Here is a 21,725-nt window from a genome sequence, read left to right on the forward strand (position 1 = left end):
AAAGAATAATCATCCTCATCTTATGGAGTTTCAGTGAGTTTCTGCTCATTGTCAAGCCGTCCCACTTTACTGTTATGGTTCACTCTTAAGCTGTGGTTCTTTGACTGGTTCCTTTTTTAAAACTTTGGTGTTATCTATTAAACCAGCCTGTGTTTCCAACACTTTTGAATGGAGCGATTGTAATCAAGGACAGAGGTCAACAGAAGTTAACAGTAGGCAAATTTGAATTCTCTTGATTTGCAAAGGAATGACCCACTGTACCCTCCCTCTGATTGGCTAGCACTCATTGCATGTTTTGGTTGGAGTTTCTTAGGTTTAGGCAAAGGGAGTGAGGTTGGTTAGGGCAAATAGGGCCATGCCTTGGCTAACCTAGGAATTGCAAGTTTGCAAACAGTAGTAGCAAGATGACAGATCACATTGATTACCTGTGAGCTTTTTTTCTGTTATTACAAAAACAAGCATGGAACATCTATTAATAAGAAAATGTACAAGACCATTACTGCCAAGACTTTACTGTTTTTCCAACTTGAAGAATATGATCCACCCACCAATGTCATCACTGTTGGCATTTCAGGTCAAGGAAAACCAAAATTAGTTCAAAGATAGTTGGGCACTGTAATGAAGCCAGATACCAAAAACAGAGCTAAAAGGAAAGTAAAAATTAGACTTATATTTATCAGGTGGCCAGACACAAAGGACTGCTGGGTGTCTAAATAAGCAAGTGTTGGTTAAAAAGTTCAATAAGTTGAATTTGTCAGTGTGTTGGCAGCTTGTTTCCAGTTCCCTCAAAGTTGCCAAAATTACAGGTTTAAGAATCTGTTGACTGAGTTGATATTGTCCCACAAGCCAGAATGTAACGCAGTCAAAGGAAAAAAAACACACAAAATAAATCTGATAGTAACGATGAGCTGAGGAAACATTTATTTGCAGTTCGGGTGTAAACATCCAAATAATCTTAAACAGCATGTACCCTGAGCCACTTCCTGTGAGTTTAATAGTGACACTTTGCTGTTTTCACATTGAAAATTGTGCAAGTGGTGATGATGGCACGCTGTTGGGCTTCTTTAATTAAACAGCTCTTGTTCATACACAGGTGAAATGTTGTAAAATCATATCAACCATTGTGACTATAACTTAGCACAGTCATTATTACACTACATCAACTTGCCTGGCAGAGCCTTCATTGTGTTCATTTGGGGATTCAGTCAAACTCTAATTAAAATTTGGATTCTCTCAGTTCTCGTGTTTGATGCCGCAGTCTTTGCACTTGTCTGTCAGATCAGAGCCGGCGCTGAGGGGGTCCAGAGGGCCACAAGCCTGTCCCACATTTTCTCAGCGGGTACGATGAGCTTGTTAATGTGAGAATGATTTTTAATGAGCAGGTAGGAGCCTCCCAAAACAGCTCCTGTGGCACTGAAAAGCAAGCCACGGTTTATCACCTGTGAAAATACATTTTTTTTAAAAAAGAACAAAATCTCAGTTAGCTTGAATTCAGTTATTACAGTTTTATCCACACATATTTTTGTTAGAATCTATTAGTGAATAAGAATTTTTTTAAAAATCATGTCCATATTAATCTTTCCTTTAAAAATGTGATTTTGCCATTGTCCAAGGTTGCCAAATACACAGTGGGAAAGTGTGTTAATAGTAAACTAAGGCAACCTTTAAGCTCTTGAGCCATATGGAATAGTATCATATGAAGGTCTAAGACATTTGGATGCTAATTAAAACCCGGGGTTGAACCGGGGACCCTCTTGCTGTGAGGCATCAGTGCTAACCACCACACACCGTGCCATGATAAATCAGTATGGGCCAAATCAAAACCATGTCTTAATGGCACTAATTGAAAAGTGATAAATTGAGGGGAACATGAATATCTGAATTAAATTTGACATCATTGTTGAAATATTTCACTCAAAACCACAGATGTCAACGTCATGGTGGCACCAGAGGAGCTCTGCAAGCGATTGTTTGGGAACCATGAATGTCTTCAAAAATCTCATGCCAGTCTCTCCAATACTTGTTGACGGATTTCTGTTTGGACTGACTTTACCATTCATCAAGCCAAACCAGTGCTAGGCGTGGCTAAAAATCAGGCTTAAGAAGTTCAGTCACAAATATCCAACTTATTTAACATAATTTATGTATAATGTAGGGTATTGCAACACATTTAATAAAATATTTTCTAATCACGTTTAGAAATAACTAATGTCTAATACTCTGCCCTTCAATACACACAGTTATGTATTCTTCACTTAGTTTAGTTCCCTTGCTTTTTTCCCGCCTTATTACTACCACATCCTTGGCTAAGACAGACCATCACTCTCTCTCTGCAGCAGACCTCTATTTGTCCATGCCAATATCTAATTATGCTGTGAACAACTATGTTCCACTGGTCTTCTGTATATGCTGCTTCATACAGCAGTCTTTTCTTCCTCCTCACTGAGGTCATTTGCCTTTTGCCCAGACATACCGACAGGTCTAAACAATCGACAAAGGAGGCTGTGAAATCCCCGCTGCCCTTCTGACAGCGGATCATTAGCGCAGAAGCTATCAGCACAGGTCACATCAGACAGTTCAACACAGTGCCAAGGACTAGCTGACTCATTACAGCCAAACATGAGAAATCAGAAACAGTCCTTTGTGCAGCAGAGGTATGTGTTGGTGGTGGAATAAATCTGACTAAAAAGGGAAGTATTTACCCAGTGAGAGTCACATCCGCCTTTCATGCTCGGTGCTGATAAAACTACAACTTCAAAAGAGTCCTGAATTATAAGGCTCAAGTGCTCAAAGGCGTGAAATGTCCCCAAAAAGTAAACTGAAGGATGAAATGAAAAACACATTTTCTCAATATGTCTCACTTTGTCTTGCCAGTGCCAGCGTTCCACGGCTTCATGATACCTTGTCCTAGTGAAAGTGACCTGGAGAAAGTGAACGACAGTGATGATATCGATTCTGGTAAACCCAACAATAAGACAGTGATCTTTTTGTTTATTAGGACACTTACCATTGTGTAAAGTGGAATGATTGTCTTTGGCATGAGGAAGTGGAGGAGGTTATCGATATGCTTTCTGAAAAGGAACCATTTGGAGTTGACGTGGGCCCTCATCTGCAAAACAAAATGTTTTAGGGAAAATAAATCTGTCTTGCATATTGTAATCCCCTCAAATAAATTGTACAGCTACATGACAAACTCCTGATGACCTCCTCTACTCTGCAATAACAGGGTATTAAGCTAAATCAAAGTGTTTCAATTTTAATATCTGTAAGAGTAACAATAGTTCTGAGACCAATTACTACGAGCGCATATGTTTTATTGGACAGATGGTTAGGGAGCTGTCCACCTGTCAGATGAGATGGAGAGAGTTAATATCAACGAATATTTGGATTCAGCACTCCCAGAACATAAACTCACTTTCAACTGATTGTGAATTGTCTTTCTATACTTATAAAAAGAGACAGTATAGGCTACTAACACTAATACTAACACTAATACTAATACTAATACTAATACTAATTCCAGTGTTAAAGAGCATTATTACTCAAGCCATCCCAGGTGTTGGAAAATATGGAAATATATTTACTCTAGTACTCTACTTCTGTGCAGTTTTGAGGTACTTGTACTTTACTTGTTTATTCTCATTTCATGCTTTATACTTCTACTTTACCAGATTTCCGATTGTACCAGATTGCACTTTTTATGCCACTATATCACATTGATTTCATAGCTATAATGAGTATTTCTGACCGGTGACAACATTCTGATCAGGTTAAACTATAATAAGTTTGTCCATCTTGGCTTGTTATAAGACATTATTATATAAAATTTGATGCACTGCTATAGATTAAACTACTCAGCAGAACTTACAGTTGTTTAAACTAGATCTACTTTGATTAAATTAAAAGATAGCTGGCAATGAATAAAGCACTCTGTGTAGGGCCATTTCTAATGAGTATTTTAACTATCTAAATATTTAGGTTATATTTAGTTGGTAATATTTTCACTTAAACCTACCATAACTCGTGTTTTTTTGTTTTGGATAGCATAAAATGAGTTTTTAGAGCTTATTTGTTAAAATACCTATTTCACCTTTGCAGTGTTTGTGTTGATGTCACTATCTCTACAATATTAAGATTAAACAGTTTGTAATTAATAACTTATACCCACTTTAATAGTTACAATGTTGTGTATAGACATGCATTTTAAAGTATAAGGTTAAATTAAACATATTCAATAATATGCATTACTTCGATGTAGTTGTACATGGCCAGGTCTGCAATGGCATGGTCGTCTGGAACTCGCACTCTGGTATACTCAGGCAGTACAGCACCTGGACAGATACACAAAGGGACACAGCCTCACTTTCTTCTGAATTGTCAGTTCGTTCTCAGCCTCCTTTAATCTTTGTTCAGTGAAAAAGTACTTACTGAAATCCTCATTGAACTGAGCCATTACTTCTTCAAAGACAATGCAGTCCTCAAAGCCCTATAAAGCATGAACAGATGAATGAGTCTTCATTTAATTCTCTTCTGCCTTTTCTTCTCCTACATTTGGAGTTACTTACAGCGTTCATCCCCTGCCCGTAGAAAGGCACCACTGCGTGGGCTGCATCGCCCATGAGGACACATTTGTCTCCAATGTGATATGGGGAGCACTTGACAGACACCATGGCCTGTCCAGGCAATCGGAAATAATCCCTCTTGAGAGCATCACTGCGGGACACAAATAGAAATAAAACAATACAAACTCCTTCGAGCTATGTGTTTTGACAGTCGCATTTTTCTAAACAACTGACTCGGGTTTAGCTTGCTACAAAAGCATTTGTCGCATCTCAGGCAGAGCCATGCTCTCTGTCTGCCTCGTTAAAGTTGAACAGGCAACAAGACGAAAGAAAGCATGCATTCAGTTTCTGCTCGAGCACTCCGAATAAAATCAACCCAAAAAGGAAGTGAGAGAATGAAAGCCTCGAGCGCCTCTACAGCTCATGCCTCCGCTGTCTCTCCTGTCACCCACAACATACGGTTCACCTCAAATTAAAACTACTGCTCAAACCCATGTAACTGCAATTTCACACTTCACAGACTATGACTGTGGATGCTGCTGGAGTCGACAGGATGATGAGAAATTAAAGTATGTTTGAGGATGGCTTGGCAGGCTGGATGACGAGATAGAGGCAGAGGGGGAGAAAAGGTGGAGAGAAAGATAACAGTGAAAAGAGAGGGAGAGAGAGAGAGAGAAAGAGGGGTGGAGGTGAGAAAGTCACTTACGCTCCTATTAATGGTATGGCATCAGGGAAGTAATTCTGGAAAAACTCGATGACTTCATCTCCTGTAGTGATCTTCTCGAACTCATCAAAAGGCATGAAGAGGGTACAGGTAAATGTCTTGTCCTAAATTAGATAACAAACAGTGCACATGTGATGTTAGCTCTCACTGTGTCACACTCTTTGTAAAGTTAAACCAAGTGAACTTTATTCACATATATAGACTATGGGCCAGACAGTAAGTCTCTACTGTGAGCTGACTGCTTGTGAAAGGGAAAGTTCACCCCCAAATCAAAAATACATACAGTATATTTCCTCTTACCTGTATCGCTATTTATTATCTAGATTATTTTGGTGTGAGTTGCAGCGTGTTGAAGCTATTGGCTGTAGAGATTTCTATCTTCTCTCCACTATAATGGAACTAGATGGCACCTGACTTGTGTTGCTCAAAAAAAAAAAAAAATACATTTGAAAAACTTAACAGCGATGTCTCTTTGCAGAAATCATAATACAGTTACTCAAGATAATTCACAGGCCTTATTGTTAGCAGTTTCATGTAGGAACTATTTCCTTTCTACCGAACTACACCTACCAACTGTATCAATGCGCATAAGGAAGCATGCATCTACCTCTAGCTCTACTAGCACCAGTGTTGCCAGAAGTACAATGGTTACCTTATTTGTACTATAATTTTGCTCTCTGTACGATGTGCTTAGTTTAGTTTACGCGTCTCATTTTAACTCATTTCCTGGCACCTAAATCTGTGTTTATGCATCACTTCTCACATGATCTCCTTACAGCCATTCGTGTTTGGTGTAGGCCATGATGACATGAAAGTGACCCTAACGTGACTACTTGTCAGATTCGAGTCATGTTCTACACGTACACACTGCTGTCCTTTTTTTTTCATAAGCACTTGGCCACCAACCTGATGTTAGCTGTGGGCTGAGCTGTGTAGATTGAGAAATAGTTCCTCTCTAAAGCATTTGGTGTAGGGAATGTCCCATACAAATCCTTAAATGTCAAGTTGTCACACAATTAACCAAATGACACTCATCAACGTTTATGACAGGTGTCATGTCAGTCTTGTGTACACCCCTCCAAATTAAGTGTTATCATAATTATTAGCAAACTGTCATTACTTTTTAGGAGAGTAATTAATGATTGATTGATTACAACAGTATTCTAACATCAGCATGCTGACAGTCCCAAAGCTTTCAGATGTATCCACTGAGGAAGGTCTTGAGATGTGGCCAAACGTCTTGGGAACAGTTATCTAAGTGGGCCTTACATTTAGAATTATTTATCACAGATGAGTTTTCATGGTCAGGAATGAACCCTGCTCGCACAAATAAAGTTGCTGCATGTCATGCTTAACTGTGCACACTGGACATTTCACATGTATTTATGTGTTGTATTTCTATACAGACACCCATTACTTTCTGAAAAATCTGTCATGCTGAACTCATCAGTGAATCTTCCACCCAAAATGCAAATGTAATCGCCAAACTCCACCCAGTGCAAGTGATGGATGAACATGCACTGGGGTTGTGGGCGTGCCATTATCTGCCCATCCGAGCAGGTGTTATCTGTCAGCATCACAAAGTCCTCCCCAAGGACCTTTTAGCACCATCTCTGTTACCATGGTACCCACAGCAGTGAGGATGTGTTAAGTGTTTTTTGTCTTTGTCAGTCCTAATGTGTTCCTGGGAACTAGGGCAGTGAGTGACAGTGTGAATGCTTCAGAGTGAGCGGCTTTAACCTGGTCTCACTGAAGAGAGCAAAACTGTGCGGCGCTGAGTCAGCCATGTGGAAAAATCGTTATGGGATTAAGGAGGATGCGTCTGACAAAAACAAACAGAGAAGGAAGACACAACTGCTGAGTGAGGAGTAGGGAGAAGCAGACAATCCTCAGTAACATTTCTGATGAGCTTCTGCTGGCCATGAAGCTCTTTAAATTAGCCTAATTAACTCTTATTAACTCAGAGGACATCCCAGAGGTCAATCATGCCAGAAAATTTTCTGAAGTGATTATGCTAATGTCTTCCTGTAACAGGTCCTGGTTGCCAACAATCTAAGGTAATACTCTTCATAAATAAACAGTTCACGTTGCTCAGTTTGCAACTGTAGTTTGAGAATTAGTGCAACTAAAACACACAGAAAATAACACTCACCAAGTTGGGCAGGGCAATCATCATGAACGTGTTTCGTGGCCAGATGTGCAGATAATTAGGCTTCATGGCGAACTGGGGACGTTGAATGTGGGACAAAGGAAATAAATGAACAAGAAGACAATTACAAGAACAATTGTGAGTCCAACACTATCTGCATCTCGCAGCCTTCAATTAAAGCAGGGTGCAGATGACTGACCTCTCCATTGATGGGTGGCATGGTGAGCTCCATGTAGCCATGGGGGATGTAGGTCTGGCTGTAGTTAAAGCGGCTGCGACGAAGGAACTGCTTGCGAACAGCAGAAAAAGCTCCATCACAGCCGACAATCAGATCTGCCTTGATTTCCTCGTGGGACCCATCTGACCTGAAAACGTACCAGTAACCTTTGTCATATTCACTTCAATGTAGAGTACATAAGCTATCTTTACAGGATTCTGACTTGATTAAACAGAGATCATTTTCATACTTAGCCTGAAGGTCCTTAATATTACAAAATAATTCCAGTAAGCAGTCTACACAATAAATGAGAGACCTTCATTGAGCATCCTAGAAGCAATGTCCCAAAACCCTTGCGCCTGTCACTCAGGCTGACGTTCCTTTGTGGATGTTTAGCCCAAGAGAATATGTTACGTTTGGGTTCCTCAGGCTATGTACTTCATTTTCATTCAGATTCAGAGAGCTTTATGTTCTTTCTCACACTTGAACTTTTTCATCATGTACACTTTGGGAGTATATTTTCTTCTGCAGGAGTTCGCATTTTGGCTGACTGACAATGACATTCATATTAATTAAATCCATTCCCAATTTTCCAACATTTCCAACTAACTTACCTTTTGCTTACAAATTTAAGCCAGCTTTGCAGAGTACAGTGTCAGTTTTTCAACATTTTTCAACAATTTCTCCAGAAATTGTATTCTCTAGTTCTGATGTTTAATAACTGAAAAGTGTTTTTTTTTTTTGTTTTGTTTTTTTTTTTGTTGTGTTTAATTCCGTGCAGATATTTAATAGTTTTTCACATGGAGATATAAATGCCCTGACATAACTTTTCACAAAATATGTAAACTTAAATTTTAAAAAATGCTGCATTTAACTTATTTACAAGCTAATAATCACATAGACAATATTTCATTTACGCTACAGTTTACAGATACTTACAGTATCTGTAAACCAAATCAATTCCATGGTAATGTCTTTTTCTGATTCATAAAAATGAAAAGACCAAGACAGCACTTCAACTAAACTTTTTAATATTGTCACAGGACAAGATGCCCTTCTTTGACTGATCAAAGGACGTCTTGTCTGAAAAATCAGAGTGGTAATATAAAAAGTCAAATTTGAGTGCTGTCCTAATCTTTTTTTTTTTTTATTGTTATTTTCATGATCCACATTTAGGATCCTGTACCCAGTCCTCAAGGTCTAATCATGATTTGAGTGCATTTATACCTCTTATAGTTGTCACTTCTTTCTTGGAATAAATTGATCACTTCTATAAAGTCAAGTCTATAAATGCCACACCATTGAATCATTTTATCCCCATTCAGGTTAGCAAAAGGCTAAACCAGAAGTTAGCCACTCAGATTGTGGAAGTCTCTATTGTGCTTGCCCTATGGGCCCGACAATGCCGAGGATCTGAATAAATTTATTTACAGGAAGTACAATATAACATTTTTGGTTTCATGCACCACTGAGCAAATTTCACGATTAGGGCCCTGCCTTCAACTCTGTCTCAAATTCTCTTTTTTTTATCCATGGTGGCATTTGTTTTCTGTCACCATCAATAGCAGACATGACTTCTTCTTGTTGTTTGATGAGAGAAAAATACATGCAACATCAGCCTCAGGGAGCCAGCTGGAAGCAGACAGGTCACTGCCAGTACTGCAAAGTATTTTTATTAGCCAACTACTTGATTACTATAAGCAAATTATTTAAACAGATTTTTTCTTAGAATTATTCTATGTCAAGCATTTTGATCCATATAATTTCAACTTAAAGTCACAGTGAACAGATGATGGCATCTCATGGCCACTAAACACACACAGTTTACTGTCTGCTCCATCTCACTGACTTTAAAAGCTGCTCCAGACAGCAGGAGTCGGTATTCACCACATCCCTTGACACAGTCTGCTGTGCCACAGGGGATGGCTTGCTCTCATAGCTCCAGGAGTTACATGGGAGTAAAATGTTGGCTCTGAGCTCTGACTCTGCTCACAGGACAGCACACATTCAGGACCCAAGTGGAAATACTGGTGCATCTGTTATACTCAATAATAAGTACATGTGAATACATTCTCAGCACTCTATCACCCCATTTAATGATGCATACATGGCACTTAATGAAGTTTTCTGCTGCCAAGTGCAATTAACTTAATTATTCTCGACCTCATAGACATTATTGCACATATTCATCCTTCTCAGGGCACGCCTTTTATGAGGCTGTGCATCACCATGCAAAAATCTAGGGCTATGAGTCACATGTGGAGCAGTTCAACACATGATTAGACTTAATTGCAAAATATAAAATATTTGTGGCAATATTTTATGGATTAAATTTATGGACCCACTGACCCACATTACCATCCATGGGGCCACACTGCTAGCGTGGCTAATAGCAGGGAAATAAAACAATAATTTTGAGGTCTGTACATTAAGTTCTTTATGCCCCAGCAGTCACACAACACTGCATTATTCATCTCAGAACATGAGACTCCACAATAATAGGAAAGTTTAGTCAATATGTACTTTACACTGATTACAGACTGGAGTTTCAATGTCATTTTGACAATTTTAGCAAAGACTCATCTTTAGTTCAATAACATACTTTATCTCAGATAGCAGTTGTGTGAAAATGCAACATGCATACAGTGACTAATAAATCTGTAAATTCACCTAGTGCATAGTAAATCTGACAAGTTGTAGCTTCCTAATTACTGTGTTGGGAGGTTCGGTGATATACCAGCACCATGGGGTATTGATTTCATGTTGTCATTGCCCACAACAGTGCTACAGCTCTCAACCTAAAAGATTACAGTACTGAATAGTGTTCAGTGACGTTCTAAGACCTCATTAATGTTATTAAATTTACAGCGATAAGAAGAAACCAGGTCATATACATCTGTTTCATGCTGATGCCTATTTCCTGTCTAGGAAACTAGCTATCACAGTGCCATCTAACTCTCCGTGTACATTTCATTATACAAGCTGGAGAGAGCAAATATGGGCTGTCACAGTTCAACTGCGGGGTGGAGGGAAGGATGTGTCCTGAATGTGTTAAATGCACGTTTGTGTGACTTTTGGATTCAAGGCACACTCGTAGCCTTTACGTAAAAACTTGATTTAATTAAAGTGTGTTTAAGTGTTTGTTCACTGTGGCAACAACTGCACAGTGACTCACTCTGATCCACATTTTCAACTGAGTACACATTGCACCACCGAGCATAAAAAAATAAAATAAATAAATAGAAATGACAACATACACATCGAATAGATTTGAACACATTTTAGATAAGGCTGAATTCAATTTTAAAACTCCAGTTAAACAGTTGGTGCTCCTGCGTATAGTGTTAATAATTTACTGCATGGGTACACTAATTCCCACGACTAAAACGACCTGGAGGTGTTTCAGTGTTAATTGGGTTGTAAATTGTGTGTCACATTTAGCTCAAGGACAGCCAGTTACAAAGCTACTAAAAACTCATGCACAGCAGCTTCAAAGGCAACATGTTTGTCACCATCTCAGACCTCTGACACTTAACATGTGCAAAGCCACGTGTGTTTACACAGAGGGAACAGGATCCATAAAGCCAGTGTGTGTGTGTGTGTGTGTGTGTGTGTGTGTGTGTGTGTGTGTGTGTGTGTGTGTGTGTGTGTGTGTGTGTGTGTGCGTGCGTGCGTGCGTGTGTGTAGCTTAGGCTACCTTCAGGCATCCCAGACTAAAGACCAGTTAATTGGGGACAACAACACTGGGATTTTTTTGGATCCATGGTTGAGGTTAGGTTAAAGGTTTGGGTTAGGCAAGTAATGGTTCAGGGTCTCCAGGTCTCCAAGAAATGAATGTAGCTTTATGCAATGTCCCCAAAAGTGTATGTGTGTGTGTGTGTGTGTGTGTGTGTCTGCTGTGAATACAGGGGTGCACATGTGTGAGACTGGTAACTATTTACCTGGCAAAGGTCATCAGCCCTGTTTCAGGACTCAAATCCTGCAGTTTGCGTTCAAAGTTCAGCTTTGTGTTTGGATACTTTTCTGCCGCTGTGGGAGTGAAATGTTACAAAAGGAGCTTATATCACATGTTGCAAGCATGACATAACACCGGCGGTTTAATAAGTCAGGTGATATCTTGTTAAAGTGCACATAAAAGCCTAAACAGGATTTTAAAAAACATGCAGCAAGGACACAGACTGTCAGTAAACAGTTGAATCAATCCCCCCGCTGAAGGGGAATGACCTCATGCTGATCAGCATGAAGCTCACAAACAACATAGCACAGCAGTCAATGTATCCGGTTTTGGGTAAGCTGATGTGAAGGTTGTCAGACTTTCTGAAATCTCATCATCTCAATGTTCACTCTGGGAGTTTAGACCGGCCCTGATAAGAACGACGGCTTTACAATCAGCCCCTTCTTTCAGCACACACAGACAATCTAATTGGAGACAGACCCCTGCTGTCATACATTATCTCCAAGCGTGCACCGAGGCCCTTCATTAAATATTAGGCAAAATCATTTTAGCCCGAAAAGACTAACACATTCCCAAATGTCCCCTGATGTACTCATATAGTTTAAAGAAACTAATGCACTAGAAGTATCTGCAGTAGATATGGCTCTGCTCGCTAGCAAACAACCTAATTTAGGACAACTGGTGGGAGAAGAGAGTTTGTCTTGTGACTTGAAACACTTTGCAAAGTTAATTAAGAATGTATTGAGGGTACAGACTTATTTAATTACATTTTGGACACTTATATATCATCGCTGTTTTTGCGATATCACTGCAAGGTATTAACTCTTGCAGAGGCAGAATTTGGATTTGGACACAGTTAGCAGGCCTACAGGCACCAATCCTTTAAAGGACTTGTTGTATGTTTTCCAGATTCCCAGAGATTTTCCAGAGAACAAAACACAACTGTGATTTTTCATAATTTCCTTTCATGAAATGGATGATCATAACAAAAAAATATTTTATGCAGCAAAAATAAAATAAAACCACTCTGGAGCTGAGGGGTAGATTTGCACCTGTTGCTTGAATTTTGTTCACATTTGCAAGAATAGTGGCCTGATATCAAAACATGGAAATATTATGAATATAAACACTTTTATATAAAAGTCGGTATAAGCAGAAATTCCACACAGACAACTTTTAAAAAGAAAGTTACTTTTGGTAGTACATGATGGCATAGATTCTGGCCATCACAAAATGCTTTGCACAACAACAATAAAGGCAGTGTAAAATGTGCAAAGTAAGGGATTAAATGTTAAACTTTATTTCTTTCTTACTTTCTTTCTTTCTTTTTATTCCATTAAAACCCTGCAGAGCTCAAGATTTGTATTTCCTCTTAAAATGTTTGAACTAGACACTCCAAGCTCTACTATGACAGATACTCTTGCCACTCTTGAAGGTTTCTCATTTTTTTCTCATTTCCATTCAGTCTCTATGTCATTTCCTAAAAAATAAAATACAAACACTATTCCAACCTCCATACCTCTTTTAATATAATGTTAATTTCTGAACTGTGGGAGAAATGGGAGAAATCCAATACTGCCTTCTGAAAAATGTCCCCTTTGTCTCTCCCATAAATTACACCCCTGGACTTATGTCATTGACACTACAATTTTACTCCATTGCGAGAATATTTTAGGTTACTACGTGGTGCATAAAGTTCAGTATTTGGACCCTCATTTAAAATGTTGGACCGTAAATATAGTGCACTTAACAATAAATAAGAATTGATTTTGGACACAGCCTGTGACACATCTCCACTTGTGCTGCTACATTTTAGTATTTAGCACTATCCCATAGTTGTGACCTGGGGCTGCAGTAGTAAAAGTGACTAAGTTGTGCTGTAAAAGCCAGTAATGCTATGAAACCACTCATGCATTTATGCATCAATTTCATTATTTAATTTTGTCAGAGGGCAAATTTTACTTCCTGTTTTATAATAATTCATTGTCAGAGAAGTTTTGGTAGATAGTCACTGACTCGTCCACACAGTTAGAGTGAAACTTTTAGATGCAGGGAGAGTGTGTTGGTTAGATTAGCACTATGGTTATGTGGGGGTGTTAACCTCTTTTGTAACACTGAGGGAAAAACATTTTTTACACCCTAAACTAAAGTGAGAAGAACTTGAGATTGGCTCCCTCTTAATGTTTCATGCTTCTGATTTTGAAGAGGGAGATTTTAATGAAGACTGAGATATTACTTTTATTAGGTTGTTAAAAGGTAGAAACATCACAAGACACATTCAATCTTTCTGTAAATGTCTCACCTCATGCTGCTGCTGCCTTTATGTTAATCTGATGGCATTTAATTCAGGCTTGTACGTGTTGAAAGTGTTACAGAAATGTCCCCTGCACCATCTTTATCAAATTGCTGTCATAACTTATATGTAAAATCGACCCAGGTGCTTATTCAGACATGACACAGACATTTTAAATACCCATCACATCTACATAAATGCATGTCTGAAAAGGGCTAAAACTCTTCATGAGTCAAATTTTGCAGTATTTTCCTAGAATATGTACTTTGTCTGAATGTGAAATTGTCATTTTAATTTGACTATAATTTGATTATTTCAGCACACATCCCATGGCACTGTGTTCAGCATTAATGCTCAATGTAAACTTTGGCTGATTAATAGAAAGACACTGTAAATGTTCTTACCTGTCAGCAGCTCTTTGTTCAGATTGGCTCGATCTACTGACAGAATGAACTAAAAGGGAAATAATATGTATTTAGTGCAATTCAAGTATAACAGCTTCACAAACACAAATGAGACACTGTTCATTAAAAAAAATGGGAACAGGAAGCCTCAGGGATTTATGCTCTTGTCTCCCTACATTCATGATTCTACATGCTTTCACCATCGTACTTGTATATTTTTGTTTTATTTACCATAAATCCCCATGAGATTGAGAATCTCTGCCAAACTGCCAGCAGTGTAATTAAAAACTGCTATTTTCAGACTGCATAAGCGCACTATTTTGCTTTGTGACAAAATTTCAGTCTGACTGCATACGTTGTTACTTGCAGTGTTCATCATTTGGTGCGTCCTCGAGTCACATCAGTGACGCACCTGTGTGTGTGCATGCATGTTGCATATTTAATCTGCAGACTGACTCAGTATAAAGGCTACTTTGACAATATGTTTACTAACAGCCAAACACTTGAAACTTAAATGAAGCGGGGTCATCTTTTCAGCAGTATGTAGGAAATAATAAAGATACTATCTATTGTCAGAGTACCTTTCAATAAAGTACTTTACCATAACTTCAAAGTAACAACATATAGTGATAATGCATGACCATGCAATCTATTAAGATATGTTAAGCACTAACTAATAGGTAAAAACAATGAAATGTGGGTAACTGAGATCTATTGTAGTTTTATTATATGGATATGTTGCAGGACCACCTCCTGGCAAATAATCAGCATAGTTCTCAAAACGTAAACCACTCAAGTTCCACTTAGAATTTACATCCATGTCTGTGAAAACATGGATGCCAGGATGTCTCCCCATCTGTCTCTGAGGTATGGCATTAGGTAATGACCAGAAAAGTGTTGTGTGATGTCACAGGGCTTTAAACTTCAATCTTTTGTGTGTAAAATCTCATCACTTCCTCATTTTATTCTAGTAGACACTTGAATAAAACTTTGTCATAATTTGAATTCTTTAGTTATGGCCAAAAAATGTTTTGCGAGGAATAACTTTGATTTTGATGTTTGACCATCAAATTTTAATCAGTTCATTCTTGAGTCCAAGTGGCAATTTGTGCCAAATTTTAAGAAATTCCCTTGAGGTGTTCATCAGACATTGTGTTTACGAGAATGAGATAGATGCAAGGTCACAGTGACCTTGACCTTTGACCATACAAATGTAATCAGTTCTTTGTAGAGTCCAAGTGGACATTTGTGCCACATAAAAAAAAACTAAAAAAAACACCTTCAATGTGTTCGGGAGATATAGCGCTCACAAGAGAAACTGGTGAGGTCACAGTAACCTTGACCTTTGACCTTCAACAGGCAAAATCTGATCAATTATCACTGAGTCCAAGTTGAGATTTGAGCCAAATTTACAGACATTCCTTTAAGTGTTCTTGAGATTCATGTTCAAGACAATGGGACGGACAGATGGACTGACCATAAAATGAGTCAATTTTCTGAACTCACAAGACTGTTCTGTTATTTGCCTTAAACCATAATATACTCATTGCTGCTTATTATTTATCAAAAAATCGAAATTTTTGAATTTTCTCCATATAGCCCTGGTTCCCATTACAACAGCAGCTTACCTGGCCTTTCTTGCCATAAGGGATGGGGGACTGTTTCCCACTCAGGGAATGAATCATTCTTGCATGCATGGGGATCCCCTGGGAGACGATCTGAGGGAAAAGTAAGTAATACTGGGGGTTATGTTTAGAAATGACATGTACTAACATTTTGGATGAATAATAATGTGTAATGTTATACTTTTCATGGGTAAAATTCACATTTTCAGTTTGAGTTTATAAGTGGTCTAAATGGAAATAGGGTATGGTGCCATGCATAGTCCAGCTGGTCCAGCTGCTACCCTTGAAAGTATATGTATAAACCTTGTAAAGCAGACCTTGTTTTGTCAAGCTCAAAAGTCCCACAAGTGTAAAAAGGGCTTTGATGCAAAGCTCTCAGGCGTGCATAACATGCTCAGTGCAGCAAATGTAGACCAACAAAAAGGATTGCTGACGCCAGATGCCAGAATAAAACATCTTAAGTGGACTGCGAGCTAAGAAAGCAGAGTGGACAAATTCCTGAGGCCCTGGCTACATATCTAATATTTCATTTTTGAAATATGAAAGGTTTCCACCAGCGTGCCTTCAGTGTATGGTATGTAGTTTAAGAGGAATTATACAGCAACACAAGTAGGAATAATGGCTGCCCTGCACAAGTGTATGCTACCATTTGATGTCTTCCCATGCCCAGCTTTTAGACCAATAATCTAATCCCTGGCAGTTTAGAGAAAGAAACGTACCTAATTTCAACATAATTTGTGAATACATTTAATCAACATACCTTTTCTTCCATCCCAACATGCTTCAGTGCTTGCCGGCCCCTGTGGGACAAAGCCAGGTTGATGCTTCTTCCTTTCACAACTTTGGCTCTGCGGATATCTGACCAAAATCAGACACAATGTGTTAAACACACCTTTGTGGAAGTTAAAATGTTAGAAAAGGAATGTTTCCCACCTCTGTGTGTGAAGGAGAAGTTTGACTTACTCTGTCAGACGTCTGTTCATTTTAACCATGATTTTATTGCTAAGCCTAAGAAGAAATTTCTTCTCACGGCATGTGCGTACACAGTTCAGGATTATTGTAATTTTGAAGTGTGGGTCTATTCCTCAGAGAACAGAGTAATGTTATTTACTTTAAAAGTAGGGTTTGAAGAGAGCTTTGAATACTACCTTCCCGGATTTCAAAGACTTCCACATCAAAGCCTCTTTTGGCAAAGAAGCAGGCGTTCAGCGCCCCAACCTGGAAGGTGAAGGGGAACAAGGACAGCTCTTTGAGAATCTGACCAAAATTAAATATGCTTTACAATGTCATCTCTTAACTATACAATATTAATTCTATATAGACTGTGGCCATATCTTAACACTCTTTTGCAACCTTTTTTTTAAAAAATTTTTTTTTATCCCACATACTTTTAAAAACACATTTGACTGTGATATACCAAAAAGAAAAAATAGTCCTCTTATTTACATCCATAAAAAGAAACTTTGTAGATAAGGAAACTGCTACCTAAGTGAATGACTATCTAGAGATCAAAAGTCACAGAGGTACAAAGAAATAATAATAATTCACTTTCATTTTCTTTTCTTACCAAACCACCGCCCACCACTACAACTTTTTTCTTGTTTGACTGGCTGCTTGACTCCTCCATTGTGCTTCAGCTTCTCTGGCCTCTGATCTGTCCCCTCTCACTGTCCAGCTCAGAGTGATTTACTGAAGTATTGAGTAAAGCTTTAAAAGAGGAGGAGCAGAGGCAGTCCCATGAATGTCACCCTCCATATCAGTTCCCTTTTCAAAGAAAACACACGCGACAGATAACTGAGGAATCCCCTAACAGCATTTGACAACCTGGTGCTCCGAAAAGGCCTGAACCAGACACTTCTTACACTTTTGCGTCATTTGGGTGGATTCAAATGAGCTCACACTTAAATTTCTCAAAAAAAAAAACCAAAAAACCCAGACACCTGCCTGCTGGGTATTAAGCCTGCAGGTGCAAAACAAATATATGAAAATCTCTAAAGCATCCTGCTCCATGGTGTCAAACGCTTATGAAGTAATAAGATGTGTCATGTCATTAGAAGTATAAAGACAGACAAAATCATTGAAATATTTGTTTTCCAGGGGTCACGTGCAACCGTAAAGTAATTAGATGACTAACCGTTTCCCAATGAATCAAGTGACAGGCAGCGACCCTCATTGAACATGTAAAGGAATCTGTCTCCATCTAGTGACTGTGTGATGACAGCAACTTCAGCGGCTACATAACCACATCTCAGAACATACATGCACACACTCAAAGAGCGCGTGAAGAGCAAAGTTCATTACTATCTGGTGTTGTTAGTAGTGGAACAGTAGATGTGCTGCATATGTACAAATAAGAAGAGAGTATGAGAAAATAAATAGAAATAGCCAGAACTTGTTTATGTTTTATTTGACAAAACCAGTAATTGCAATCCTAAGTGTATTATTATTATTATTATTATTATTATTATTATTATTATTTATTATTATTATTATTATTATTTTTATTATTATTATTATCTTTACATATCTAGCCGAATTTGGTGCCCTGATCAAATGTCCAAAGTAATACATTTTATTTTAATGTATGTGGAATTTTCCTAATTCTGTTATAAAGAAAGCAAAATTATAGCTTATCTTGTTGTCCTCAGCACAAAGAAAATTTAGTTGCATCATAGTCAGTCCTTTTCCTTATTTTTTTTATAAGATTTTCATCATCCATCCTTTACATTTTGTGTTGCCTGTATGCAATGAGGCAACAAATGGCAATTAGTTTATCTGTGTAAGCCACGTAGATCACAAAATTTAGGCCTAATATCCTACCTCTAAAACTCATGTTTTAGGCTACTATATTCAGTGGGATACATGATTCTAAAAGCATCTCTTATTTCACTACTTTTAGTAGCCTTACTGCTTATAATCACAAGATTGCATCACGTTCTTTGGCATCTTTCTAAGATCAGCATTTGATATTATAATTAAGAAAACAAGAAACAATGATTAAAATAAAAAAATAATGATTAAATAAAAATAAAAACAATAAAGACAACTGTAACTGTCTTTGAAAGATTTTTTAATTATTCAAGTCATACTCCATTTATTTACATAGTTTTACATATATTACCAGCCTCCTTGCAAGATTCAAATTTCAGGCATCTCTGACTTTCACTATTCATTACCAGGCAATTATACCTTATACCCGTTCAATTTTCCAAGGGAAGAGCCTAACTGCATGTTGTATTTCTCATCTGTTAATTTAACAGTTTTGCATGAATTTTGTTAATCTATCACTTATTGTATCGTATGGGAAAAGTTTGCCTAAAGGAAATTCTCAGAGAACCCCTTTTGAGAGAAATCTAATAATTTTAATCAAAAACTCCGATTTCCCCACATAACTTTAAGCATGGGGCCCTCTCTGGCAGAAAGTCCTCAAGTGGTATGATTTCCTCTAACAGCTGAGTGGAACGGTCAGAAAAACGATCTCATACGCAGAACGTAAACGCAAATCCTTACGCAGGCTTTCTAATCAATACCAGAACCAATGACGCAACATTATTTCAGAGATATAATAGATATTTCGCCACGTGCCTGTCACTTTAACTTTGACTAATGAATTGATAAAAACTGTCGTTATCGCACGTATAAGTCGCTAAATTAATTGCCGAATTGATGACAAGCCTTGTTGAATCACACTCTGTTCTATGTTCGATTACTTCTGCCTATTCAAATATGGCGCCGTAAAAGCCTTGGTTTGTTTTTCAGGGTGCAAAGTATGTTTAAGTGCATTAACCGAACGGCCCAGTGTACGAGATATCTCCACTCAGCAGGCAGTTTCTGTTTCAATCAAGATTTTAGGTAAGCTTTGTCAGGCAAATGTCGTAACTTTCTTTTAAAAATAACTGAGTTATTTTCAAACCGAATCATAGGCTAGCTAGCTACCGAACTAAAGCCGGTTTGTCAACCCAAGTTAAGCTCCCCTAGCTGTTAGCTTTGTTGCTACTTAGGGTGGTAGCTGGGGACGGTTTGTGTGTGGAGCTTCTATAAAATTGAAAATTACACATATAACACCTTGTAATTAAAGAAAACGACAGAATGAACGCTAGACAAACGAATTTGTTTGCAACTTGATCGCGGGCTCACTTTCCCTTAGTTTATGGTGTTGACGTAGCAAGCTAACGCTAGTTTTCCTCCTCTGAGGGATTAACGTTAGTTTATATCCTCTACCGAGTAATGACAGCTAATCTCGGCTCTACTTTGCTCCACAATTGTATTTGTGTTTTTAGCCAACCACCATGCAGTGACATTTGTTTTGTTTTTTTTTTTTAAATTTTTTATTACTTATAGGGAACACGCCTCTCTTAACTTTCTGTCTAGCTAAATGTAATATACATTACAAAACTAGCAGCATTGTCGCAAAGTAGCTGTGCAAACTCTTCATCCAAGTTAAAACAGGGTTGTGGGTTATGTTTCAGAGTTACCTTGTACATAACAACGCCGTGTGGGTTTAATATTTAATGACTGAATATCATATTCCTACACCAATGATGAAGTAGCCAACAGCAGCCGCTGTCAAAGCGATGTTACCTGGAACATTTCATTGCTATAGCGTCTGAATGAATATCAAATTGTCTATAGTAAAGCATAACAAAAGTCTCCCAAGGCCACCGTGTTGGGTTCAATCAGAATTTGACCGTGGAAGGACAGACTCTCTGTCTAACTACACAAAACTGAAACTGCACACTTGTTTCCCTCCACTGCAGGCTGGTGTCATCCCTGCCACTCAGAATGACCGACCCAGCTGTGATGAGGGTGGTTAGTGACATCATTCGCTCCCCCGAAGATAAACGGGTTTATAGAGGTTTGGAGTTTACCAATGGCTTGAAAGCCATGCTCATCAGTGACCCAACAACAGACAAATCCTCAGCTGCTCTTGATGTCCACATAGGTAAAGGTTTTTCAACACTTTTTTCCTGCCAGCTAGTCACTAATTTTCATTTGGCACACATGTTCTCCTTACAGGGCCACTTAACACACAGTTTGGAAACTAAGATGGAAATCATATGCAAAATATGTATCTATTATTTGCCCTGCATGTTAAGGAAATAGTCCACTTTAGCACTAGTAGTAGTAGGCTGCATTTACTGCGCCACACTACCAAGGTTTGACAATGACCTTTCACTATTCATATAAGGATAGTGAAAGTAAGGAAGATGTTACCATGCCACAGTTTCATGTCAGGTGCTTTGGCATAGTTGCTCTTAATTATTAAAGTCATATTATTAACAGACTGTTTCTAATAAGGCAAATGTCTGTGTGTATCAGTTTAGCTGTTGTGCCATTACACATCTAGAATTATTCCCACTGTTTGCTTTCCTCTGCAATGTGGCCAACCAATCTGGCAGACACTGAAAAGTCAAAATGTTATCTGTGAACTTAAATTAGTCAAGAGATTTTCAACTTGATTAACTAATTATCTGTGGCCATTCTCTTTCATTTCACAGGTTCATTATCAGACCCAGCCAACATCTCTGGCCTGGCGCACTTCTGTGAACACATGCTGTTTCTGGGAACAAAGAAATACCCCAAGGAGAATGAGTACAGTCAGTTCCTCAGTGAGCATGCAGGCAGCTCTAATGCCTTTACCAGTGGGGAGCACACCAACTATTACTTTGATGTGTCCCATGAGCACTTGGAAGGAGCACTAGATAGGTACTTTCCTCTTGATTTCACTTGTCAGATTTGATCTAAGGTGTGTCCTGCATTAAGTTTTTTTTTTTTGGTGTGCTCAGCTATATTCAT

General features: G+C 38.4%; 2 protein-coding genes across 3 annotated transcripts in view; one reads left to right on the forward strand and one right to left on the reverse strand.

Annotated features, from left to right (window-relative positions):
* Positions 1 to 898: 898 nt before the first annotated feature.
* Positions 899 to 17,596, reverse strand: LOC121954736 (kynurenine 3-monooxygenase). The gene is made up of 15 exons (XM_042502422.1): positions 17,497 to 17,596; positions 17,078 to 17,147; positions 16,690 to 16,787; positions 15,933 to 16,022; positions 14,305 to 14,353; positions 11,594 to 11,681; positions 7,635 to 7,800; positions 7,439 to 7,510; positions 5,269 to 5,390; positions 4,566 to 4,713; positions 4,429 to 4,486; positions 4,249 to 4,331; positions 3,008 to 3,109; positions 2,862 to 2,921; positions 899 to 1,439 (listed from the first exon to the last, which is right to left on the reverse strand). The coding sequence occupies exons 1-15, from the start codon at positions 17,554 to 17,556 to the stop codon at positions 1,275 to 1,277; spliced, it is 1,431 nt and encodes a 476-aa protein (XP_042358356.1). The 5' UTR covers positions 17,557 to 17,596; the 3' UTR covers positions 899 to 1,274.
* Positions 17,597 to 19,666: 2,070 nt separating this feature from the next.
* The window catches only part of ide (insulin-degrading enzyme), a 34,353-nt gene continuing 32,294 nt past the window's right edge, over positions 19,667 to 21,725 (forward strand). For both annotated transcript variants that reach the window (XM_042501770.1, XM_042501771.1), the window contains exons 1-3: positions 19,667 to 19,781; positions 20,687 to 20,871; positions 21,428 to 21,635. In XM_042501770.1, the coding sequence (XP_042357704.1) occupies positions 19,699 to 19,781; positions 20,687 to 20,871; positions 21,428 to 21,635 (476 nt within the window). In that variant the 5' untranslated portion in view covers positions 19,667 to 19,698. The remainder of the gene's footprint in view (positions 19,782 to 20,686; positions 20,872 to 21,427; positions 21,636 to 21,725) is intronic.

This window comes from Plectropomus leopardus, chromosome 15 (genome assembly GCF_008729295.1).
Source record: "Plectropomus leopardus isolate mb chromosome 15, YSFRI_Pleo_2.0, whole genome shotgun sequence".
In the NCBI taxonomy this organism is placed as follows: domain Eukaryota; kingdom Metazoa; phylum Chordata; class Actinopteri; order Perciformes; family Serranidae; genus Plectropomus; species Plectropomus leopardus.

Bases quoted from the DNA above. Each gene is read 5' to 3' on its own strand.
- LOC121954736 (XM_042502422.1), bottom strand. From the start codon at position 17,556: ATGGAGGAGTCAAGCAGCCAGTCAAACAAGAAAAAAGTTGTAGTGGTG. The intron at 7,801-11,593 runs GTAAATAGTTAC...GTACGTTTTCAG, and splicing joins GGGCTGATGACCTTTGCCAG to GTCAGATGGGTCCCACGAGG. The intron at 7,511-7,634 runs GTCAGTCATCTG...CAACGTCCCCAG, and splicing joins TGCCACCCATCAATGGAGAG to TTCGCCATGAAGCCTAATTA.